The sequence below is a fragment of the Plenodomus lingam genome, assembly GCF_022343315.1.
Source record: "Plenodomus lingam strain CAN1 chromosome Unknown contig_5, whole genome shotgun sequence".
Taxonomy (NCBI): domain Eukaryota; kingdom Fungi; phylum Ascomycota; class Dothideomycetes; order Pleosporales; family Leptosphaeriaceae; genus Plenodomus; species Plenodomus lingam.
Window position 1 is genome coordinate 418526 of NW_027093957.1, and position 24327 is coordinate 442852.

At 51.5% G+C, this 24327-nt stretch overlaps 10 protein-coding genes across 10 annotated transcripts; 5 read left to right on the forward strand and 5 right to left on the reverse strand.

Moving 5' to 3' along the window:
* Window positions 1-235: 235 nt before the first annotated feature.
* On the reverse strand, window positions 236-1345 carry IAQ61_008779 (uncharacterized protein; the record flags this gene model as incomplete). The annotated part of the gene is made up of 2 exons (XM_003836367.2): window positions 1111-1345; window positions 236-1063 (listed from the first exon to the last, which is right to left on the reverse strand). The coding sequence occupies exons 1-2, from the start codon at window positions 1273-1275 to the stop codon at window positions 236-238; spliced, it is 993 nt and encodes a 330-aa protein (XP_003836415.2). The 5' UTR covers window positions 1276-1345.
* Window positions 1346-2124: 779 nt separating this feature from the next.
* Window positions 2125-4272, reverse strand: IAQ61_008780 (uncharacterized protein; the record flags this gene model as incomplete). The annotated part of the gene is made up of 1 exon (XM_066098122.1): window positions 2125-4272. The coding sequence occupies one exon, from the start codon at window positions 4270-4272 to the stop codon at window positions 2125-2127; it is 2148 nt and encodes a 715-aa protein (XP_065951761.1).
* A 231-nt stretch (window positions 4273-4503) lies between these two features.
* Window positions 4504-6036, reverse strand: IAQ61_008781 (uncharacterized protein). Its single transcript, XM_066098123.1, has 2 exons — window positions 5555-6036; window positions 4504-5489 (listed from the first exon to the last, which is right to left on the reverse strand). The coding sequence occupies exons 1-2, from the start codon at window positions 5957-5959 to the stop codon at window positions 4689-4691; spliced, it is 1206 nt and encodes a 401-aa protein (XP_065951762.1). The 5' UTR covers window positions 5960-6036; the 3' UTR covers window positions 4504-4688.
* Window positions 6037-6451: 415 nt separating this feature from the next.
* Window positions 6452-7852, forward strand: IAQ61_008782 (uncharacterized protein). Its single transcript, XM_003836369.2, has 3 exons — window positions 6452-6716; window positions 6783-6960; window positions 7116-7852. Exons 1-3 carry the CDS (start codon window positions 6682-6684, stop codon window positions 7794-7796), a joined length of 894 nt encoding a protein of 297 aa, XP_003836417.1. The 5' UTR covers window positions 6452-6681; the 3' UTR covers window positions 7797-7852.
* Window positions 7853-7897: 45 nt separating this feature from the next.
* IAQ61_008783 (uncharacterized protein) lies at window positions 7898-9704 on the reverse strand (the record flags this gene model as incomplete). Its single annotated transcript, XM_003836370.2, has 3 exons — window positions 7898-8996; window positions 9045-9333; window positions 9395-9704. 3 exons carry the CDS (start codon window positions 9702-9704, stop codon window positions 7898-7900), a joined length of 1698 nt encoding a protein of 565 aa, XP_003836418.2.
* Window positions 9705-10373: 669 nt separating this feature from the next.
* On the forward strand, window positions 10374-12024 carry IAQ61_008784 (uncharacterized protein; the record flags this gene model as incomplete). The annotated part of the gene is made up of 5 exons (XM_066098124.1): window positions 10374-10421; window positions 10489-10507; window positions 10567-10723; window positions 10778-11756; window positions 11812-12024. The coding sequence occupies 5 exons, from the start codon at window positions 10374-10376 to the stop codon at window positions 12022-12024; spliced, it is 1416 nt and encodes a 471-aa protein (XP_065951763.1).
* Window positions 12025-12333: 309 nt separating this feature from the next.
* IAQ61_008785 (uncharacterized protein) lies at window positions 12334-16207 on the forward strand. The gene is made up of 2 exons (XM_003836372.2): window positions 12334-14749; window positions 14802-16207. The coding sequence occupies exons 1-2, from the start codon at window positions 12850-12852 to the stop codon at window positions 15872-15874; spliced, it is 2973 nt and encodes a 990-aa protein (XP_003836420.1). The 5' UTR covers window positions 12334-12849; the 3' UTR covers window positions 15875-16207.
* A 506-nt stretch (window positions 16208-16713) lies between these two features.
* On the forward strand, window positions 16714-17636 carry IAQ61_008786 (uncharacterized protein; the record flags this gene model as incomplete). The annotated part of the gene is made up of 2 exons (XM_003836373.2): window positions 16714-16973; window positions 17032-17636. The coding sequence occupies exons 1-2, from the start codon at window positions 16781-16783 to the stop codon at window positions 17634-17636; spliced, it is 798 nt and encodes a 265-aa protein (XP_003836421.1). The 5' UTR covers window positions 16714-16780.
* Window positions 17637-18159: 523 nt separating this feature from the next.
* IAQ61_008787 (uncharacterized protein) lies at window positions 18160-19385 on the forward strand (the record flags this gene model as incomplete). Its single annotated transcript, XM_066098125.1, has 5 exons — window positions 18160-18227; window positions 18314-18597; window positions 18768-18984; window positions 19006-19134; window positions 19206-19385. Exons 1-5 carry the CDS (start codon window positions 18168-18170, stop codon window positions 19383-19385), a joined length of 870 nt encoding a protein of 289 aa, XP_065951764.1. The 5' UTR covers window positions 18160-18167.
* Window positions 19386-21620: 2235 nt separating this feature from the next.
* IAQ61_008788 (uncharacterized protein) lies at window positions 21621-24036 on the reverse strand (the record flags this gene model as incomplete). Its single annotated transcript, XM_003836375.2, has 5 exons — window positions 21621-21739; window positions 21994-22291; window positions 22572-22927; window positions 23282-23604; window positions 23651-24036. Coding segments are annotated over 5 exons (1482 nt in total), but the record flags the coding sequence as incomplete, so codon positions are not given.
* Between the last annotated feature and the right edge of the window lie 291 nt (window positions 24037-24327).

Here is a 24327-nt window from a genome sequence, read left to right on the forward strand (position 1 = left end):
CAAATCGGGAGTGATCCGAGCTGGGTAGCACCCGCGTGGAGGAGATATTGGCATGGCTATGCGAATGGCCAACAGCATGCGTAATCTATGACAAGAATGACTATACTTCCGACACCCATGACGCAATCCTGTGGTTGCGTCAGGAACGTAGCCTCCCCATCATCACTGAAGGCGCACATATTGGTAGTAACATTCAATGATCTTGAAGAGGAGGCTCAGGCCATGTGCACAACGTCTATCTCGAAAAAGGGTCTATCTCCAAGCCACACTGCTTACAGATGTCCTCGACTACATGGCAGTTGCGACAATCACAGAAACCCACTTCTTCAAAGTTTTCCAGCTCAGGTGTGGGCAGCCGCCTTGGTCGCGGTGCTTGAGGTCGTCCTGATGACTGTGGAGAGCGAATTTCCCAGGATCGTTCAATTTCTGGTTCATACGGTGACGGAATTTTCGGTGGATAGAGAACAAAGTCATTCTCAGCTGGTGTCAGATTCTCGTGTTGGTGAATGACTACTGGAGAGTGATGAGGTCTGTACCCATGCACCGACAGAACGCTTGATGAGTATCGAATCCGGTCCCGGTCATGGTCTGCCAATTCTGGCAGACTGACGTTGTGAGCCTTCGATGAATGTGCGCGGGTTTCAACAATACATTGGCCAGTTCCGCGCTGGTATACTTCCTGACGACTATATGGAAGTAAGAACAAATTGCCTGGTGAGTGGACGGCCGCCTGATGGTGCACCAGTAGTGGCCATCGGTAACGGTGAGGCGAAGATGAGCGGCGATAGGCATCGGCTTCTGGTGAATCTAGCCGATGTTCCATTTGGGGAAAACCCGGAGACATGGTCCTGTCTCTGCCCTCAGGTTGGACACGCATACCGCTGCTGGTCGACGCCGGTAAACGGACAGAAAATGGGCCAGCCACGGGGCGGCACTGCACATCGACAGGCTGAAAGTTATAGTTTATCTCGTCGAGCATCAACATCTTATGGGATCCTCCGGAATCTTCCCTGTTGCTGCTCTGCTGATTCGAAGGCAACGACGACAACAGGGTGAATGACAGCTGTTTCACTGTAGCCAAAGAATATAAAACGAGTCACAAGAAAATACCAGAAGCCAATCCAAAGAATACAGAGTTGCGTAAGAGCGGGTAATACGGGAAGATGCGATACCTGTGGTGGAGAGGGAAAGAGGAGGGGTGCATGAAAATGCTAGGTCCGCCAGATATATCAGTGCTCGACTGGTCAGCCCGCCAAGCGTACGGGGGTGCAACATGGCATGCAGCCACTTCTCCCACCCACCACCCACCCAGAGCTCCGCCACTTCGTGTCGCCAAAGCCAGGCCCTTTTCATCTTTTGAAACGTTAAATTGCTCACGAGAAAGAACGCATTTACTAAAAATCACCTATTTGCATCACCATTGGCCAAGCATCAGGATACCTCATCGAGCATGTGCGGCCTCTAATGCTAGTAGTCCTTCCCCACACGATCCACTGTTCAAATAAATGGTAATGCTCTGGCGGGAACAAGAAACGTTTGGAAAGCTGTCTAATATATTGCCCGGCACAGGGTTATGCCCCTTCCCAAACAAACTGGCCCGAAGAGGCCATATATGGTCACTGACACTAAATTAAAGTCCAAGTGCGATTCAGGCACACGCCAGCCTGATAGAGAAGAATCCAAGAGTCTCAATAAAGCTGTTGGGGTGGATGTAGTTATTTTGATATAGTCAACGCCATGTTCATAGTGGCACGATGGCCGATTTTACAGTGAGTGAGCAGATGCTTGCTGATGCTTGCTATGAGCAAAGCCAACATGTGGGTTGATCCCAGTGTAACATCCAATTTGCTCAAAAATATCACATGACTCCACGCCTTCTTTTTCTCTTGACTTCGTGGTATTATACTGTATTGTGATGTAACGCTAGGGTATTTGTTCAATGTTCCTCTATGCAATCCTGTGGTATCAAGCGTTTGGTGTGGGGGAATCATGTCACATGACATTTCACTAGTATCCGCGTGCAGCAACCACACTCCATAGCTAAGGATTCAACAATATTTGTACCTAAACATGTTCATTCTAAAATCTCGTGACCAGATCTACAAGCATTATCTTAACAGCCTTTCAAGCTTGTTTCTGCACCTTCTGCTCCTGCCCTTCCTTCACACCCGCATCCGCCTTGGCCCCACCACCACCGAACCCACTCACAAACCCTCCAATTTTCAAATTCTGCGTCTTCTTCTGCATAATCTGCATAAAGCTCTGTTCTTTCTTCTGCTGAACCTCCGTCTCCAATTTCTCCTTTTCCTTCTCTTCGTCGCCTTCACTCCGGCTTCCTGCATTCTTGCGCCTCTCCTTCTCCTCCTTCTCCTTCTGCTTTGCCATTTCTGCTTCAGCCTGCTCCACTTCGTTTATATCCACGTCTTCGAAGCCGATCTTGCGAAGAATGGAGCCTGTCAAGTAGCGGTATTGCAAATGGCCGTCAACAAGCTCGCTGACATCGACGTTTTGCACGCCGTGGATTCCCAGAATGGGCTGGAGACCTGCAACACCGAGTTGGACGGAAGACGTACGGTAGAGGAATGCAAGGATATAGTCTTGTTTTGAGAAGACATTGACCACACGACCGCTGACTACGGCGCGAATGCGTCGCCAATCTGGCGCGTCTGACGGGCAGGGACCTCCGAGAAATACCACATTCTCAACGAGTCCGAAGGCCTTGCGCTCAGCGAGTTTTTGGAGACACGAGTAGATCAAACGAGCACCGAGGGAATAGCCAACAAGTGTGACAGGGCGTTCACCTTGTACCTTGTTGATAAGAGCATCAGCGAGGACTTCACCAGCTCTGTCAGCGCGGAACTTTGCTACGCTAAAAGGGTTGTCAAGAACGCTTGCGACTTTGAGAAGACCAAGAGGCCAGAGTGCAGCAGTTAGAGTAGCGAAGATGGTTTGTTCCAGAATCTTTTTCTTTGCGAAAGCCCATGCCGCACTGGTGACGAAACTCTCTAGACTGTGGCCGAGACTGAGGAGAGCTTCAAGCTCCCATCGTAGAGCAAAGCCTTCTGTACCTTTGCCAATATATCGCCACGGTTTACTGACCTCTTCGGGCTCACGCAACCATCCAGATGCTGCAATCGCGACTCGGAGACGACGAGAGCCATTGTCTTTTTGCGCCGGGTCCTGAGAGTGATGAATAGGAAGGAATGCGAAGTCCTCCACTTCACGGGCGTATTTGTCCATAGCACGCCCCGTCATCTTGGCACCATATGCACCAAAGAGTCCACCCACGAGAACTGATGATCCGGCAAGGGTTCCGAGGTATCCCGCTGCAGCTGTGGCCCCAAGACCAAGCCCACCCATAACACTTCCAACGCCTACTGCGAGGAGCGGAGCAGCGAGACCACCAGTGACTCCAATCAAAGCTGCACCAGCAACACCTGCTAGGCCAACTTTCCATTTCCGGGAGGTTTTGGATTGCTCGGCTGCTTTCTTCGTCTCAGCATCAGCGTTGAGCTGTTGGGATGCTGCTTCTAGTAGGCCTTGTGCAACAGATTCTTCGTCCTTCTTGAGTACAGAGAGACTGAGGTTGAATGAGCTTGTAAGATGTAGGAGTAGAATACGCGAATGCGCCGAGTAATGTTCAAGACTGAGGAGGATCAGGACCAAAGAGTGCAATGTAAGCGCTCTTTTGCTCTCGTCCAGTTGCATGAGAGCATTCGTCACAGGAGGATACTGTTCTTTGAACACCGTATCTTCGTCAACAGCTTTTGCATCCAAGCTACTGATGGCAGTCATCTTAGTCTCGGCCTTCTTGACGATATGTCTGACTTCTCTACCCTCCACGTGCCGTGTTTGCTCTTTAGCTTTCTCGCGCGAGTTGACGATCTCACCGACCCTAGAGATGACCTTGCCTCGCCACCCATCAAAGTGCTTCAACATCTCTGTCTTCAGTTCTTGAACCTCAGGCTGTGCTAACTCTTCTTGAGCATCGTTTTCCCGTACCCTCCTCTCCTTCTTGAGTTTTTCTTTCGCAACATCGGCTTGATCAAGATTCGTCGAGGCATCGATCAACTTCTCCTTTGGATCCAATGGCGTCTCTTCGGCTGTGAATATATCAAGTAAAGATTGCCGCATGCTAGCAGTAATGGTTGCTATCAAGAATGTAAGGTCGGCACATTGCTCCGCCGTGAGGATCGTGGTCAGTGACGTCTCATCCTTCTCGTCATGCTTCGACTGCCCAAACGAAGGCAACTTTGATGCCCAGCTTGTCATGATTAGAATGCAAGCCTAGTCAGATCGAAAGTGGGGTGTTGTTGTGGAGTAGCAAACATTGAAGAGAAGTGGAAGCCCAAGTTGCTATGTTAGGAATGACGTCAAATAGGTTAGTGGGGCGCAAGCACACGCAAGCACATGTAAGACAGTCTGTCGGTCTGGTATGCTCAACATGTCAAGCTTCCTCTTTAGGCAATCAGTCAACGAGTGTTGAAAGCAGCATGTTGCACAGGCGATCGCACCCTTGCCGATCGCACGGCAGCTGATCGCTTCTTCGTACGATTAGTCAAAACGCTTAGTTGTACTCCTATCCTTTAGCCTCAATAGACACAGGCAAAACACCCATAGAACACTTGCCAAAAGCCAACATGGCCAAACCCGCTAGAATAAATATACACTTCCCTACTTTCCCCCATTTATGCACCCACTCTGCCTGTAGGCACTGGTGGCGCATTGTTACCACCAGTCGGAAAATTCCGTGCGCTCAGAAAGACGCCCTTAACAGCCCGAATATCAGCCTTGACAGCTTCAATCTGGTCGTTTTTCCCGTCCTTGGAGCCATTCATGCCATAACTTGATGCGCCATAAAAGTTCAGGTTGGAATAGTACTGGTTCTGATAACTCATTTCGCTCAAATATGTGCTGAGTTCCGAGACTTTTGTTTGTAAGGAGTCTTGAGATGTGCTGCTACTTTTTCGGTTGGACTCGAGCTCTTGGAGATGCGATTTGATGATCTTTAGACGATTCTCGTGGGCTGTCACAAGGGGTTGAGGGTCTGTGGTGGATACAGATGGCCTGCGTGACAGCGTGGGTGTCGTCTGCGTGCCATAGTCGCGATGGTAGAGTTCGGTTGGATCTGAATCGGATTCTGAGTCCTCTCCAACATCTTTGATGATCTTCGCTTTGATGGCAGGATCTACGGACACTGCCTTCCCTAACTGCTCATTGAGCTTTTTGAGTTGTTCTTGTGTGTGTTGGGCGAAGTCATGCCGTGATTCGGCGAGACTTTCTGTCATTGGCGCGATAATGTATTTTGACAGCCCATAGATGCTTGCCATGAGGCCACCTGTGACATAGGCTGTGGTCACTAATCGTGCTTTGGTCATCAGAGGCGGCGGCTTCTCGGTAGTGGCAAGAAACTCTGGGTAGGTGACTATTGGAGGCAATACGCGGGGTTGTGGTGGAGCTTGCGGCGTCTCTACAGGCTGAGGAGGTGTCTATAACTATCAGTATGCATAACTTGAATGTGAAGCGTCCCTGCGTTGAGCACAAGGTGACCTACTGTCGACCAAGCTCGTTCTCCAGCATCCTCTACAGTCATGGAGTTATTATCAGTCGGCGTTGCACCCAGCAGAGTCTCAACATCCTCAGGGCTTACACCCTTCGACCCTAGAAATGCGACCTTCTGCTCCCTAGGCGCATCGCGTATTGCTGGATCCTCAAGGAATCGCCGCGCTTGTTCTAACAGATCGAGTGATTTGTCTTTCTCCTCTTCGGCTGGTGATTCACGTGGCGATTTGCTTGTTTGTTCACTCTCAGTACTCGGAAGGTCGTCCTCGGTAGGTGTCGGTGCCTCCGAGAGTTGCTTGACCTCAACCTCCTTCTCCTCGACTTTGGATGACGGTGTTGATGGAGAACTTTCGGTAGTTGCGCGTTGCCATTCAGGTATCTTAGGTTTGCCGGACATGATGGCGGATGTGAAGTTGCTTATTGTAGTCGTGGAAGACGGCAATGCGATGCGTCGTCGCGTTATCAAGCGTGCAGCTGCTCGGGAAGCATCAAGATGGCTGGACCGAGGCAAGAAGTTGACCCCAGATGGAGCTATTTTCTTTAAGGCTTAGCGCATGCTTTTATGATGCGTCTCAATCTGCTCCAAACGCATGTGAATGCAAGTCATATTTCGCCTATTCGAAGTTGCGTCATGTTTTTGATTAATGCGATCTATTCAAGATTGAGAAGATCTTAGTGTTTTCTGGAAACTCAGGAACTGTAAACAAAACCATACATCATCCCAACATCCAGCAATTCCAGCCACGCTTGTGCACTGCAGGCTGGCCTAGTTGAAGCCCATAAGATAGCCCCATTTCCAATTTCTCAGCAAAGTACGATTTGCCAGTATGACTCACGCTCAATGCTATGTCTTCGAAGTTACGTAGCTTTCGATGCAAACAAGGACACATATCTGGTGTTTGCTCTCTACCAACTTATAGCCAATAGGAATATTTGTAAAAAGTCTCCGAACACAGATCCAAAATCTCGAGATCGTCAATCATCACTATATAAACCACGAGTCAAACTCCAGTACCAGAGGTCTCATCATTCTCATTCATCTTTTCTTCAAACCAAACTCCAATTGTTGACAAGAATTACTCTGTTCCCAAGTCCTCAAACCTTGCAGAATCTTCAACCATGACGACCGCAGAGCGCAACCGTGTATTCTTTGAGTAAATCTCTCCATCTTAGAACGAAAGAGAATGAATGAACCTTTTCTAATCAGTTTTCTTTGGCAGTGACATGGCCGAAACCTACGAGTCTAAACCTTGGTGGAAGCCCGTAAACGACAAAATCACAAACGCACTCCGTTCTGACCTTGCCTGGGTGGGAATCCCATTCGTCAACACCCCAGAGTCTACCGCCAAAGAAGTGCGTTTACTGGACTATGCGTGTGGAACTGGACTTATGACTAGGGTAGGTTCGCTTTTCCCTTTCAAGCCTGGCATATTATAGCCCACGAAGTGGAAAAAGAACAAGTCTGGTTCATGGACATGAAGATGGACATGCATATGGATTTGAGTAACAAGTTACAACACATGTAAAACATATAACCAACCCACCCAAAACAGATCTTCGGCCCCTACGTAACCGAAACCCGCGGTATCGACGTATCCCCCAATATGGTAACCTCGTACAACACACGCGCCCAATCCCTCAACCTCGCGTCCACTACCAGCGCCGTGCACGGCGACCTCTTTGACAAAGCCAACCCTACGCCCGCGGAATTCTCAAGCCAAGAGTGGTACAACTTTGACCTTGCGGCCGTGGGCTTCGCGTTCCACCATTTTGAAGATGTGGTGCTTGCGGCGAGCCGGTTGAGGGAGCGGTTGCGACCGGGTGGGGTGTTGGTGTTTAATGATTTCTTGGAGGGCGGGGATTGTTTGGCGGATGAGGAGGGGAGGATGGTGGAGGGGAGTGAGGGGAATCATGTTGGGCATTCGCATGGACATGGGCACGGCCATGGACACGGGGAGAAGCATGCGCATGCGCAAGAGGAGGCAAAGCAACAGGATAACAACGATACGAGCGATGAGATGGTCAAGAAGATGAAGGATTCGATTGTTGTCCCGTATTTCACGATTGATGGGGTAAAACAGTTCCTTAGCAAGGCCGGGTTCGTGGATATCGATGTCAAAGTCATGCCGGAGAAGGTGTACATGGGTTTCAACGACAAGAAGTTTTATCGAACTATCTTGTTCGCAAGGGGGAGGAGGCCTTTGGAGGAGGAGAAGAGGAAGAGTGAGCTATGAGCAACATCACCTTTATATATGCCATATGTTCATGAATGAATCTGCATTCATTATCACTTTATATCCCACTATTGCATCCCATCATGAGGTACACAACACCTTTAAAACCCCGTCTCGGTATTCCCCTCCCCCATGCTCTTACTCCCCGAACTCCCACTCTGAATCGCTCCCAGGATGCCATCGATATATCCAGCCCCACTCCACTTCTGATGCGTCAACACATCACAGCCCAACTCCTTCTCCCGACTCTGCACCAACTTGACATAGGCCAGCATACCCTCATCCTTGAATGCCCTACTCAACTCACACGTGATGGTCGCTGTGGAATGGATCCCCGCCAGACTGATCAGTTGGAACACGAAGCCATGCTTAGCCAGATCCCAGACGAAGCTCTTGAGCGCTTCCTCGGAGAAGCCTTGGCCCATCCAATTGAAGCTGGGCGAGAGATTGTAGACAAACTTCTTGCCTGGGTGCTCGGCGCGGATTTCGCCTGCGAATTTGGCGGCAGAAGCAACGTTGGGGTCGCCTGTTTCGACCCATAGGAGGTCGGCATAGGGTGCATATTCCTTGCCGCGCTTGGTGGCGGCCTCGACACCGGCTTTGTAGTGGTAGAAGCCTTCGCGTGTGCGGGGTATGTCCCAGTTGAAGTAGACGGGAGTCTTTGTGTATTTCGCTGCGACTTGGCGGCGCTTGAGGAGGGAGAAGTTGGGGTTGGCTTTTGTTTCTTGGAGGTAGGAATCAATGGTGGATTGGGCGGCGCCTTCTTTCTCGAGATGTTGGACAACAGCTTCGTCAAAGGTGACGAGTTTGTGCTTCTTGACCCATGCGGCTTCATATTGGTCGATTTCTTTGCCTGGTGCGCCGGCGGCTTCCATGTTCTGGAGTGTCTCGGCGAGTGGCTCAGTCTCTTCTGTGACGCCCTTGATGAACTCGTGGTCGCGGACGTCAACGGCACTGGAGAGGAGTTTGCCGCTTTCTGAGTCGGTTCGTGCGATGACGAGATTCTCGCAGCCCATCGTGTCCCATTGGAAGCGCGCTGCTACGAGACGGTTGATGTGGTCGCCGACTGGGACGAGAACCTTTCCAGCCAAATGTCCGCATTTCTTGCCGCCGTGGAGTTGGTCCTCAAAATGGACGCCTGCCGCACCATTCTCGGCGAAGAGCTTTGCCAGCTTGATCACTGCCGAAAGGCCACCATGCCTGCCACGTCGTTAGCTCATGATTCGACTTGAAGATCTCCTGACTTACCCAGTATCACCATCAGCAATAATGGGCCGCATGTAGTCCAAGTAAGGTGTCTTTGCCCGCTCCTCGGCACTCATCTTCCGCCGGTTGTCCCAGTTCTTGCGGTCATGGAGCTGCTGCGCTTTGAACATGCGTTGAACCTGGTTTGGAACTGTGTTGTAGGGGTAGTCGCCAAAGTCGGCAGAGACCTCGTTCGTCGAACTGAGCACGGATGAGCATGCCCATCCAGAGATGTAGAGGACCTCCTGGTTTGCGGCTTGCTGTGTCATTTGTACGGGGTCAATGGCACCCACTGTGATTGGAAAGTGTATCATCAGTTACTATTTTGCCTATACGGTGTCTGAACAACGCACTGGTATGTACTGGCTCGCCCTTTGCCGCCCTCTCCTCTAGCAAGTTGAACAGCTTCCGTGCCATCAACGAGCTAGGGTATGATTGCTGCAGAGCTCCCCGCTTGCTCACGACATCTTCGGCTGAGTAGGGTCGCCGTATGCCCTTGTATCGCGGCGATGCCCACCAGTCCTTCACGGCCTGTACCTGTTCTTCGAAGAGCGCATCTTCTGCTGACCCCGCTTTGGATGCTTCAGGGAGCAGTTGGAAGGCGTCACCAGGTAGAACTGCTGATACTGGAGGGTCTACGGTGGGGAGTGACGAACTCGACATGCGGTATGGCGTCGTGGAGAGCGAACGGAAATGTCGTGTGGCTCTGCTTGATACGCGCACAGACCGACACTGGCGCATGACGCTGCGAGGTAATGTACGCAGCATTGCGATTGTGTGTTCGAGAAGAAAAAGGCACCAGCCGGAAGAGCCTGGATTTGTGTGCGATCAAGACGGCTATCTGTCGACAGCAAAAGCTGGTGGCAACCGGAAAAGTATCCTGATGACGACTTCGGAAGGACGACGGTTCGCGATGTTTGCCACCCGCGCCTACAAAATGTCTTGTAACCAAAATCCTTTTCCGTGCGCAGACCAGGGGCCAGAATTCTCTCCACCGTGTCGTCTCGAGGCTGTCATATCCACTGTTACACGCCAATGCTTCTCCATAGCTCCGTGTGAACCGAGGATAACCAGCGTCTCTAACCGCGTTGGAGCTCTACCCCTCGGTACGGTACCTTGACGTCGTATCGCATGGGCGAATCCCGCGCGCCTTGTGAAATCTTGTCGCCGAGAGTGACCGTTTCTTTCTTTCTTTCTTTGCTATCTGCAACATCATACCATTGACATTGATTATTGGGAAATAATCTCAATTCAAAAGTTTATAGACCATAGCGAAGGACCGATACCCCACAGTTCCTTACCCCAACTACCCCTCATTGAAGCTATCCAGCGATGGCGTTGAGTGCAAGAACCGCTTCGCGAGCACTACGATCTGCAAAGGTGTGTCCGCATTCCAAAGAAATATGCATACCGGAAGAGCCTTTTACTGACATTTCATTTGTTTTAGGCACGCCCATTTGCTTCAGGTATGCAATTGAAACGCCCCGGCTCTGACGTTGCAATACTGACGCATTGTTCGTGACAGTGCATGCCTGCAGCTACTCTTCATCCTCTGAGCCAGACCTCAAGGAGACTTTCAAGAAGGTCCTTCCAGCCAAGCGCGAACTTTTGAAGAAGGTCAAGGCACATGCAGATAAGAAGCTCGGCGATGTCAAGGTTGAGAATGCCTTGGGTGGCATGAGGTACACATGCGCAAACAAAATAAAGACTACTTTTAGATTCTGACAAGACTTCAGAGGTCTCAAAGCTATGGTCTGGGAAGGATCGGTTCTTGACGCGAACGAGGGAATCCGCTTCCATGGAAAGACAATCAAGGACTGCCAAAAAGAGCTTCCCAAGGGTACCTCTGGCACTGAAATGTTGCCAGAGGCCATGTTCTGGCTGTTGCTCACAGGAGAGGTTCCTTCGGTAGCACAGACTCGTGCTCTCTCACGGGAACTGGCCGAGAAGGCTGCCATCCCGAAGTTTGTGGAGAAGATGCTGGATGACTTCCCAAAGGATCTCCACCCAATGACACAATTCGCCTGCGCCGTCTCCGCACTTAACTATGAGTCCAAGTTTGCAAAGGCGTATGAGAAGGGTATCAACAAGGCTGACTACTGGGAGCCCACCTTCGATGACAGCATCAGCCTGCTCGCGAAGCTCCCTACCATCGCCGCCAAAATCTACCAGAACGCATACCGCGGTGGAGGTGCGCTCCCCGCCGAGGTAGATGTCGAGCAAGATTGGGCCTACAACTTTGCTGCCATGTTGGGCAAATCTGGCAAGGAGAATGAGGGATTCCAAGATCTTCTCCGTCTGTATCTCGCTCTACACGGCGACCACGAGGGCGGTAACGTGTCTGCACATGCAACCCACTTGGTTGGCTCTGCGCTCAGCGATCCCTTCCTCAGTTACAGTGCCGGCCTTCAGGGTCTGGCTGGACCCCTCCACGGCCTCGCGGCCCAAGAGGTGCTTCGCTTCATCATCGACATGCAAAAGTCGGTTGGCGAAAAGTTCAGCGAGAGCGACGTGAAGAACTACCTCTGGAGCGTGCTCAAGTCTGGGCGTGTCATCCCTGGATACGGTCACGCGGTGCTGAGGAAGCCCGATCCCCGCTTCGAGGCACTGATGGACTTTGCCAATGCCCGCCCTGACATTGCGGCCAACCCGGTTTACCAGCTTGTCAAGAAGAACTCCGAAGTCGCTCCGGGTGTGCTCACCGAGCATGGAAAGGCAAGTCATGATAGGTCCATTGGAGGATGAAAGCCTTAGCTAACACGATATACAGACAAAGAACCCCTTCCCCAACGTCGACTCGTCTTCGGGTGTTCTCTTCCACCACTACGGATTCAAGGAGACACTCTACTACACGGCAACCTTTGGTGTCAGCCGCGGTCTTGGTCCTCTTGCACAGCTCATCTGGGACAGGGCACTGGGTCTGCCTATTGAGCGCCCCAAGTCCATCAACCTCCAGGGTATCTTGAACCAGGTTGGTGCATAGATAAGCAGGATGATGAGACGGAAATGCGACATCGAAGTGACGAAAAAACGTGTAGTGTGTAGGCTGGCTGTCAGACTTGACATGATAACAAGCTAGCAACGAATTTCAAAACTAGATTCATGATCATGATGACACGTGAACATTTGGCTGTTTCTTGCTGATGCGATGAAGATGGAGATGGTATATGCAAATTATATATATAGAGAGTTATATGTACTGTGTATGTGATGGTGAAAGGCCAGAATGCGGCGGCGAAGCGGGAGTGCTAGACTAGGGGCGATTAGGTGATTAGTGAGGACATGGGCAGTTTGGCTCGGGAGCCCACTTTGATCGGCAGGAACGGGACATCCCTGAAGACTGACAATTGCGACTGTACCTATGTGCCTACTTACTATCTAGGCATCCTACCACCATGTTTCATGTCGACTGGCGGGTTTAGCCAACCACCCAAGTCTTTCCTGTCTTTCCTGTCTTTCTCGTCTTTGCTGCTTTCCTCGTCTGGCCCAAAAAGAAGTACTTGCATCTCGCCTTCCGTCTTTATCTCTTTCGTGATACCTATCAGCGGCGGCAAATCGTGGGCACCACTTTAACCACCTTCCCCTCCCCTCCCTCAATGTTCCAGCGATAGCACCTCATCTAATTTAATCCAGGCTGCACGCGCGGGCGCCTGTTCCACAGGGTGCCAGCGTCATTGCGGGCCAACATCGTGACTCTCTTTCTCTCTCTTCTCTCTTTCCTTAACTCCTTTTTTTTCTTACTCTTCCCAGAGGGCTTCCATAGCGACTGATCCTTCATCCTGGCGTCCGACCGAACTAATCCGTGACCATGCCGCACTACGAGTCCCATGAGCTCCGTCGGGGCAAATACGCACGCATCGATGCACCTGCAGAAGACGGAGACGCGATCGAAACTCCCACGCGCTTCTCCACCGACTCGACAGGCACGCTCGAAGACCTCGAAGAAGACGACCCGCTTGCCTTCGACAGCAAGATCAGGCGCAAGAAGAGCGCAGGCGACCTCAAGATACGAAAGGCCTCGTTCAAGACGGATGCAGAAGCCGCAGACACCATCCCACATGCTCGCCGCAGCGGCAGATGTGCGCCTGGGCGATGCTGCTGCTGGCTGCTAGTCTTCATTGCCGCCACGGTGCTGATACTCGCCACAGGAGGCATCTGGGCCTGGAAGGTGTCGGCGCCCAAGGATGGCCTGAGTCCACCGTGGTACCCGTCGCCCAAGGGTGGCACAGACAAGGCGTGGGAGGAGAGCTACAAGAAGGCAGCGGCACTAGTGAAGCAGATGACGCTGCCTGAAAAGGTCAACATCACAACGGGCACGGGTTGGAGCATGGACATGTGCGTGGGCAACAACGGTGCGGTGCCCCGACTCAAGTTTCCTAGCTTGTGCCTGCAGGATGGGCCACTGGGCATACGATTTGCAGACAACATCACTGCATTTCCCGCTGGGATCACTGTGGGTGCGACGTGGAGCAAGGAGCTCATGTATCTGCGAGGCAAAGCGCATGGAGCCGAGGCTGCTGCCAAGGGGGTCAACGTGCTTCTTGGCCCTGCCATGGGCCCTCTTGGACGTATGCCTGCTGGAGGCCGCAACTGGGAGGGCTTTGGCTCAGATCCTGTACTTCAGGGCGTCGCGGCGGCTCAGACAATTAAGGGCATCCAAGAAGAAGGCGTCATGGCGACGGCGAAGCATTTCGTCGGTAACGAGCAGGAACACTTCCGACAGGCCTGGGAATGGGGTATTCCAAACGCCATCTCCTCCAACATGGACGACCGCACACTGCACGAGATCTATGCCTGGCCATTTGCAGACTCTGTCAGGGCCGGAGTTGCGTCAGTCATGTGCTCATATAACCAGGTGAACTCGTCCTATGCCTGCCAAAACTCCAAGCTACTCAACGGCATACTCAAAGACGAACTTGGCTTTCAGGGCTTCGTTCAGTCTGACTGGCTCGCACAACGTGGAGGCGTGGCTAGCGCTCTTGCTGGTCTGGACATGACAATGCCAGGCGATGGCTTACGATGGGCCAAGGGCGACAGCCTATGGGGCCCTGAGTTGACCAGGGCTGTCCTCAACGGCAGCGTGCCAATGGAACGTGTCGACGACATGGTGACTCGAGTTGTTGCTTCTTGGTATCAGGTCGGACAGGACAAGTGGAGCGATGAAGGACCAAACTTCTCCTCGTGGACTAATGATCGAGTTGGCAAGCTCCATCAAGGTAGCCCCTCTGATCAATCCATGGGCGTTGTGAATAAGTTTGTCAACGCCCAGGGAGAAGGTGAAAACGCTCATGGCCTCCTGGTCCGACGCATCGGTGCTGAGGGCACAGTCCTACTCAAGAATGAAGGCAGGATACTACCCCTGGATCGTAAAGGCTGGAAGCAGAAAACCAAGGCTAAACGGCGGACCAAGTACCGAGTTGGCATCTTTGGCGAAGATGCTCGCCTCCCTCGCGCGGGTATCAATCATTGCTCGGATCAAAGTTGCAACGACGGCACTCTGGCTTCGGGCTGGGGTTCTGGTGCCGTGAACTTCACCTATCTGATCGAGCCCGTGTCTGCTATCCGAGATGCTTTCGATAACGAGACTGTATATGTGACCGACTGGCCGGAAAACAAACTTCCCGAGCCCAAGGAGATCCTTGAAGACCAAGATCTGTGTATTGTTTTTGCTAATGCTGACGCTGGTGAAGGATACGAGCGCTATGAGAGTAAGTCTTGTTCGTAAATCCAGCCAAGGGAGACTAAGCTAACGGGCTCCAGATATCCGCGGTGATAGGAACGACCTCTTCCTCCAAAAAGGCGGTGATCAACTGATCCAAGATGTTGCTGCAGGCTGCGGCGAAGGCATGGGCGACGTGATTGTTGTCATTCATGCCGTCGGTCCCGTCATACTGGAGAATTTCATCAACATCATGAATGTGAAAGCTGTGCTGCTCGCCAATCTTCCCGGCACCGAATCTGGAAACGCACTCGTCGATGTACTGTTCGGTGATGTGGAGCCCTCTGGTCGCCTTCCCTACACCATCGCAAAGAAGGAAGAGGACTATGGTCCGGGCAGTAAAATTAAGTATCTCCCTAGCCCGTCCGACGGTCTCGCACCACAGCAAGACTTCAAAGAAGGCTTATACATCGACTACCGCCACTTGGACAAACAAAATATTACTCCCCGCTTCGAATTCGGATACGGCCTCAGCTACACCGAATTCCGCCTCTCTTCGCTCTTCATCCAAGGAACAGGCAAGAAGACACCTCTTCCCGCACCCCGACCATCGGGTCTCGCACCACCCAGCTACCCAACCGAGCTCCCCGACCCCAAAACCGCCATCTTCCCCGAAGGCTTCCACAAGGTAGAAAAGTACATATACCCCTGGCTCGACTCGACCTCGAACCTCGCCACCCCGCAAGCCCCCTCCTCCCCGCAACCCCAAACCCCATCCCCACCCAGTGCTGCCGGCGGGGGCCCGGGCGGAAACCCAGACCTCTACACCACCCTCTTCACCGTCAGTGTCTCCGTCACCAACACGGGTCCGCGCGACGGTCATGCCGTCGTCCAGCTCTACCTTTCATTTCCGCAAAACTACACGGATCCGTATACAGGCCGGGCTGTGGATTTCCCCATCAGAGTCTTACGTGGCTTTGACAAGGTGTGGTTGACGGCAGGTAAGCAGCGGCATGGCACCGGGGGCGAGAGGAAGGAGGTTAAGTTTGAGGTCAGTCGGAGGGATGTTAGTTATTGGGATGCCGAGAAGCAGAATTGGGTTGTTCCAATGGGTATGTTTGGAGTGGGCGTAGGGTGGAGTAGTAGGGATTTGGTGCTGGAGGGGGATTGGTGAGGTGATTTTGAGGGAGGCGTGAAGTGTAACGTTCCTTGCGTTTTCTCCAAGCTGCGGTTCTTTGCTTGGCCCTTTCTTTCTCGTTTTCTTATGATGAATTCTGGCATTGTAGGGGACCGCAAAGGGACCTGGAATTAGTTGTGGTGGGATGTCATTTCAGCGTATACTTTTTTTTTCTATCGTCTTTTCATTTATCGCATCCGGGCTGGAGATTAGAATGGGGAAGGACAGGGGCATGGTGAAGTAGGAGGTGGATATATCTGTAAATGTAAACGTAAAAGCGAAAAGTGAAAAGTAAGAAGTAAATATGAATGTATAGTATGCACCCCCCCCCCCCCACAAGACAACACTTCCAGAAGAAGACACTATAGTTAGAATGAAGAAAAGGTTAGGAATGGGTAAGATATGATTTGTTTGTAAGTCAACATGGGATATAATTTCGTGCAGGTGCTCGATATGGAAGCCTGGAATAGTACCTCTATTAGACACGATACATTATAACATCACGAGAACAAGAACAATGATGATAGCAATGCTGGAGTAGGTGGCCTTGTCGGCCTTATTTAGTATTCAACATAATGTATGTCGTATGTAATATGTAAGGTATTCTCTTGCTATGTTGGTATTATCTACACGGGGGGTTCTTTGCGCAAAATTTGTGCTCTTGATTGTGATATTGAGTGAAGCACATCAAGACTCGCTTTAAGCAGGACACTACTATACATTCTTACTCGCAGCATGGGAGCGCTAGTGGTAATAGACTGGTGTCATACTAGATTGGGTTAGCCGGACGAATGTATGCCATCATCGATCGCGTCTGAACCACATTCGCATAAGCTTGATCATTATGAGAAGAACCATCTTTGCTATGGATTTCATAGCATCAGAGGCAGAAACTATCCAACAATGGCTCCATGGTCGTTGATTTCGCCCGCCTCTCGAGGCATTGGCTTTGCTCTTGCGAGAGAAGTCCTGCGTAGTACCAATGCGCCAGTTGTCACTACAGCGCGTAAAGATCTTGACAAGGTCAAGGAAGAACTGCTCGATGGACTGCCAGTTGATGAAAGCCGACTGACAGTGCTGAAGCTGGATGTGCTAGGTAAACTCTTCTATTTTTCCCCTCTGTACAGAACCTCGCGATTAACCGCTCTCCACAGACGAAGCATCAATCGCCGATGCCGCTGCTGCATGTAAAGCACAATTCCCAACCAGCTCTCACCACCTCCAGCTCGGCTTCATCGTCCCCGGCATCCTCTTCCCCGAGAAATCCCCAGCCCAAATCCAAGCCGACAACGCGCTCTTGACATTCCAGACAAACACCCTAGGCCCCATGTTGATGCTCAAACACTTTTCCCCCTTGCTCCCCAAAAAAAGCACATCCATGGATGCAGACAAATCCACCATGCAGGGCCTCCCCACCGCATCCACCCTAGCCATCATGTCCGCACGCGTAGGAAGCATCAGCGATAACCGCCTAGGCGGCTGGTACAGCTACCGGGCGTCCAAAGCAGGCGTGAACCAGATTGTCAAGACATTTGATAATCATCTGCGCACGGCGTCCGGGGACAATGCCATTGCCGTTGCGTTGCATCCCGGCACTGTCAAGACGGGCCTGAGCAAGGACTTTTGGGGCAATGTTAAGAAGGAGAAGTTGTTTGAGCGGGATTGGGTCGCTGAGCGGTTGCTGGGTGTGGTTGGGCGGGTGGGGGCGGAGGGGAGGGGGAGGTGCTGGGATTGGGATGGGAAGGAGGTGTCGCCTTAAATGAGGATTGGAGGGGGAGTGAGGGGATGTAAGTTTTGTGGTTCTGCTGTGCGTAAATCATCCTGCACAATGTTATATCTTACATCTACTCACAATCTTCTTACTGTCGACACTGGCTATTCACTCCGCCGCAGTACTCTCGGCCATCGGTAATTCAAGCTGCTGGTCTTGTGTCTAGAGGCTGTCGGCGCAGTGATTGAGTGTTCTTTCGATTGTGACTGTCAAGAGCTCCGGACGATTCAGACGACGAGTCACTGAGTCCATCGTCTCGTTCAGTGTTCCTATTGTGGCTGTGGCCTCCATTGGATATTACCCCTTAATCCATCAACTTCTGGAATTATAAGGATTCAGAGGTTCGGTTCAATGCACCATACGCATTGTCGCGTTTGGGTGCAAACGATGACAACTGCACTTTGAGGAATGAATCGCTCTCGAGTACGTCTAGGAGATCTCCATGAAATCCATGTCCATGGGCTCATATCCTTCAAGCAGAGGACTTGGGAGGTGGGAGAATGATCTGAAGATGATTGCATGGCACCGGAGAATGATCTGTTAGTGAGTTATGATCTCGCACTCAGTCTGTCTTACAAGGTATGTAGTCGTACAATCCGTTACACTTACTCTGAAGACCTCCCTTGGTTTCTACTTGAGATTTTGTCTATGAGATGTGAGCTTAGTACGTCATATATAAATATCCCACACGCGCCAGTCTCGCCCTTTCGCGGTCGGGAAACGATGATTCGATCTTGGGGACGCCTGTCACTTTCCTAGTCACTCGTCATGCATCAACACCATTAGTGTCTGGAAAATCGACTGTATATCTGCAGTCTCCTTGTTCATGGTGGTCGCGTCTGATAAATTACAACCAAGACAGAATTGCAAGAGGGGGGCATAAAGTCGAGCAGGATTATGCATGGCCAGCTCTTGTCATGCTATGGGATAATATTTGGTCAGCGAATTGGTCAGCAATCACTATTACTGTGAGGAGGTGCTGGCTATTCTAGTCTGAACAGGAAAGCAAGCAACGCAAGACGAGTTTTCAGGACAAGGAGGATCCTCAACCCAGTCTCGGAAGTTTGAATGTCGCATCCGCTGTTACGTCTACACTGTTGTTATAGATCCCTATTACAGGGGGAAACACTCTAGGATCAAAGTCTCTGGCGAACGGATCCTATCCGGACTACATTTCAACAGCCAGTCAGTGCTAATCGGAAAGGACCCTTCTGCTAGCGATCACGTAACAGCAACAGCGCAGGTATGCCCGATGTCTTCCAATCTGAAGCATCGAGTGTTCATTGGCAATATCTCTAGTTCAGGATCACCTCCAATGAGCGAACCTTTTCCTCGAGTGACTTGAATAGTACGGTAGGAACGAGTGCCACCGAACCTTCAGTGGCAGCATAGTCAGCGCCTCATGCTCATTCTCGTATACCTCGAGATCGTTCGAAGCCATCTCAGATCTCACGTAGGGAGAGATACTCCCAAGAATCTGGCAACTGTAAGCAAAGTGTACACCGCTCAACCGCAATCATGCTCAAAAGCAATGCCCGAAGCTCTTGGCACACCGAGCGCAGCATTGATCTGACCGCAACACTGCCACTACCTCGAGACCTCACAGCGCCGCCCCTCCCTGACTCCCAATCGCCTGGCGGGACTCGGCCAACCCAGATCCATGTTCAATCTCCATGGCTGATTTCGCGGCCGAATCGAGCCTGTCTGGACCGGACCATGGGCCGCGAGAAGCAGTAAAGCAGCAAGAGACTACTACGGCCGTCTCACCAGGCACCGAGTCCACCTTGTCATTCCCTCTATGCGGTACATTCCGACGCGACGATGCGAGCCACACAGCCTATTGATTTGCTGAATCGCTCATTCGTCGCTGCAACCACGGCTTTGTCTTGCCCGACTGGATGAAAATGCACTTTTGTACCTGAGCGAAAAGGTGGATCCACCATGTTGTCCCGAACTGGAACTGTGGACTTGGGTTCCTTCTCGGCTCGTCTTGCGGGCTAGGTTTGAGGATGTGAGGGGCTTTGTTTTTTCGGGGAGGTCATGGGGTGCGTGAAGGTGGCGAAGAAGGGGTAGATTTCAGGGTTCCGTTGTCGACTTGCCACTCCATTCCTCAATGTACCTGCAGATACAAGCCCAAAGAAAAAGAAACTTTTCACAAGCAAGTCCAATCTGTCAAATCCTGTCAATCTAATTACAAACTTGAGCATCTGACATCTCTTCTGTGATCGTTGCAAGAAACCCGCGCAGACCGATCATGCAGGAACTACGCCCCCCCCTCCTTTCCTTGAAACCATCCCTCAGAGCCGATATCGCAGCCTCAATTTTCCCAACAAATATTCAAAGCTATCTTGTCTTGGAATATGGTACTCACTCCACTTGCGGTGTACGAGTCACTTACGAGGCACTGACTAGTTTCGCATACCCAGACCTAGACTACAAGTGCAGGGTTTCTTACACAAAAATTCTCTCTCTCGAGCTCTACTGTATCTTTACCGAGGAATAGTACCTCGGTACTTCAGAGAGATACGTAGGCTCTCTATTCATCGAGTAATACAAGGGTAGGTGTGGCTTCTTGTCTGTCTACCGCATCCAGCGAGTTTGTGGATCCAATGCACGCGAGGCGGAAGGGAGTGAGTGGATATATTCATTTTAGAGATCCTTGCCAAGTAGCAATGAAGTTATCCAGCTTCTTCTAGTACGAGCATGGCCGGTGAGACGATGGAGTGAATTTGCAGTTTTGGTTCACTTGCTCAATCGCAGTGGATACATTCCTCTACTGTACTACAAACAAGACTACTTTTTGCAAATCTTGAATCCTCAATCTTTGCTACAGCTCTGCTTGTTTGATTCTCATAACTTTTCATCACTACATTTCATAATCAGCTCCTGCTATGAATCTCTCCAGTGAGAATATTGCAAAGACAAGCCCTTCAACTCGGCATGAGCTAGTATTCTTGAACAGTCCACTCATTTACACTGCTGCCAGAGTTGCTGTGCCCATAACTTGCAGTCTCATGTCTTGGGACTTGATTCTCGTTGTCAATCCCTTCCATCTTAGCAATTTCAATCAACAATGACCACACACTACACTCCCTAAAGTCTTTCATTACTGAAATACAGGCCTACCATTGACACACACATTATCATGCGCAGAATTCCCACCAGCCCGTAAAACAGCACCCCACACTTTGCAGGACTCAATTCGTCCATGAGAGTGAACAAGGTACCTAGCTGGTATATACCAACACGCTCCTAATCTAAATCCCATCACGCACCCTCATCCTCCCATCTCACTCCATTCGCTATGCGTGTACATCTTCCCACATGTGAACAATACCCCCCTATTCCCTACCCCAACGCACACCCAACCCGAAAGCCCACATACCCAGACAGACACCCCAGAGTCTCACCAAATCTAACCTCCAGCCCATCCTAAAAAATCCATAGTAAGAAAAACCCCGGCAGAAGGGGTGTGTCGGTCCAATATTCCATACCTTACACCCGTATCCAAAATCACCCACTCACCTCCTCAATCCCAGTCCTACACTTAGATATCCTATACCACCCACCGCACCACCCATATCCCATCCTGACAAACCCCCAAATACCTGCCAAAAAACCCACCCCCCCCCCCCCCCCCGCCGCAAATAGCCTACTAGCGTACCAAAGCGCCAAATCCCGCGGTACCGGGTGCTGTTTGTGTGCCGTGGACATGGGGGTACTGTAGACAGATGTGGTTAACAGTGGAGTGGAGACTTTTACACGACGCCCCGTGTGCAGGTAGGGTGTGTAGTGTGAATAGACAGGCTGCGGCAACGCGCAGGATGTTGTGGTCACGGGGGAAGTAATACATGAAAACGCATTTTCCATGTCCCCAGTCTCGTTGGCTTTTTAATTCACTCACTCATGCACTACTCATTCCTCCACCTTCCACCCCCCCCACTAGCGTACCACACTCTCCCCCTCGACCTCTCAACCTCCCAGGCTCCCCTCATCTTCTTCCCAGTATCCAAGCGAAGCCAGCCCGTCAGTCGGCCACACAGCCAGTAAGCCAGCCAGAGCCGGCAGATAGGCCAGCAGGGCTGTGGGACCTGTGATCGGGGAGACGAGTTTAGTGTACCGGAGTTTGGAGGGGTGGGGCTAGGCTTGTTTGGGGAAATTGGGATGGAGGGGATGGAAGGATGGAGGGGGAGATGAATAGAGGGGGAGATGAATACATCCAATAAAATACCCAACCCATACACACTCAATCCAAAAAGTCTCGTCTTCTCTGATTGAGCCAGCCTGTTGTTGTGCCTCTGCTCCTGGTTATAGAAATTGCATTATACACACAGTATCTGCGTACCGTATTTGCTCGCTTGATTAGATTCAGATTCTTGGTCGATTCGCTTGCACAGGGAAGGGAGGGAGGGAGGGGAATGCGGTAGGGTAGTTGTGTAGGGGATGGGTTGGGTTGGCGTGGAATGTGGTTTGGATTCTTTGTGGTTTGGGGGGATTGAGAAGGTGGGTAAGGAGAAGGGGTCTGGTTTGGAGGGATTGGGGTGGGAGTGTGTATGTATGTGTGTGAGGAGTTGGGAGGATGGGAGGATAGGATGGGATGGGATGGTGACTGGGAATCTGGTATACCAATAAATGCCATTGAACTGTTGTAATGTTTATATTATAGAAAAGAAAAATAATCTTCATCCTACACAAATCTACCCACGACCAACCCTACACCTACCTACCTTTTGCTCCCTCCTCCCTTCTCTACCCCCCCCCAATTCCAATTCACCACATCACCCCTCCCTCCCCCACCCGCACAATCGATAACTCGTCCACACCACACACACACACTCCGGTACACTAAGCCCGGCAGCGGGGCCCTCGAAGCATCCAACCAGCCCATGCCCATCCAGTGGTGTGAGCAAGCCGGGAACGCACTCGCTCCCTTGCCTTGCCTTGCCTTGCCCGGTCGCCGGTCGCGCTGCAAGCCCGCAAGCATACAACCTCGCAAGCGTGCCGACCTGCAAGCGTGGAGGCAGGCAAGCTGGTGCCTTGCTGGTGCCTTCCGCATGCCGCCGCAGCCCAATGCGGTCTTGCCTTGAGCGTGCGAGCGGCCGCACCGGTGCGTCCCGTGGTGTGCGCTGTGTGTACCGATGGTGAGTCGGCGGCGGCGAAGAAATTGTCTCCCCGCCCGCTGCCGGCTAGAGAGAGAGGATGAGAATGAGAGAGAGTGTAGAAAGAGAAGGGGGAGAAAGAGTCATGAACAAAGAAAAGCCGGCCCAGAGAATTCATCTCTGGTTTCGGGGTGGTGGTGGTGTGTGTGACCGCCTAACTGGACAGAGTAGTGAAAGATTTTTTTTGGTTAGCTGGCTGACTGGTTGGATGGCTGGCTGACGTTTTTTCTCTGCAGTTTTTTTTTCTCTGCTTGCGCATGTGCAGCTGATGAATGTAACCGTGTCGCGTGTCGCGTGTTGTGTCGTGTCGTGAGTCAGGTCAGGTCCAAGTCGGTTCCAAGGCCGGAAAGGCTGTCATGTGTCATGCTGGTGCATCGTGTCAGACCCAGTTGGCCGTGACAGGCGAGACCTTGCGGGAAAGGCAAAGAAGAGCTCAGAGGGAGGAGAGCGAGGCGGGGGAAGTGAGGGCCCTACGGCAACTGGGGCCCTGCGTACGATACCCACCTACAAGCCAGAAGGAGGTCGAGGCTTGACCGTACCTACATACGTGTACAGTATCGTGTGTACCTGCAACCTCGCTCGCAGATATCCGATTAGCCATGCGATTGACTAATGCGACGAAACGGACGTGCTTGGCGAGATCGTAAAGGGGACAGGCACGCGAGAACCATGCCATGCCATGCCGCACAGATGGCGCGCGAAAGACGGAAACGTTGGGCGGGAGGATGTGTGCCACAGAGCACGTTTGTGTGTGTGTGTGTGTGTCTGCAAGAAAACACGCGCCCTGCAAAGGAATTCTCAGTAAAAGTTGTATTTTTAGCAAGCCCAAAATACTACAGATACGATCTCGCTCTTGTTAGAAGTCGCATAAGAGATTCAAAGTTGAAAACAGCAAAAAAATCAGATAGCCACCCAAATCCAGTATTCCCCATGCCCCCACCGGCCCCCCATGTGAATTTGATATCGGTTCGCAGTAGAGACAGAAGAAGTGATCCGCACCGGGAACAAGCAAAGAACCCAAGACAAGAGTTGCGCGCAAACAAAAAAGACGTATCGCGCACAGAGAAGGTGGAGTCGACCTTCCCATGTGGAAAGCAAAAAACACAAGCGACCACTAGCCCTCCAGCAGATGATGCAACGAAGCATCCCACTTTGCTGGCCCAATCCACGCTTGCGATGATACCTTGTATGAACAGACCAACGAAGCCTCCGAATATGCAGCCCCAGTTCTAGTTGTTTGCAGTAAAAGACAGATGGCCACCCAATTTATTGTAGACAAAGGAGAGGTAAATTCGAACGCTTGCCACCATGGAAGTTTTCAGAACGGCCCCCAGCATGACCCAGACTTCCTCGGCCGCAATACGAGGCGGAGAGATTGTGAAATGGTGTGCTGCAGACACTCGCCGCGCATCATCAGAACCAAGGATACATCGTCTCAACCCGACAATGCGATGACGTTGCATGGTCTTTGTGGCAATAAAAGCAAATGTCCGCCCCGAAAAAGAGCACTGCTCATGACC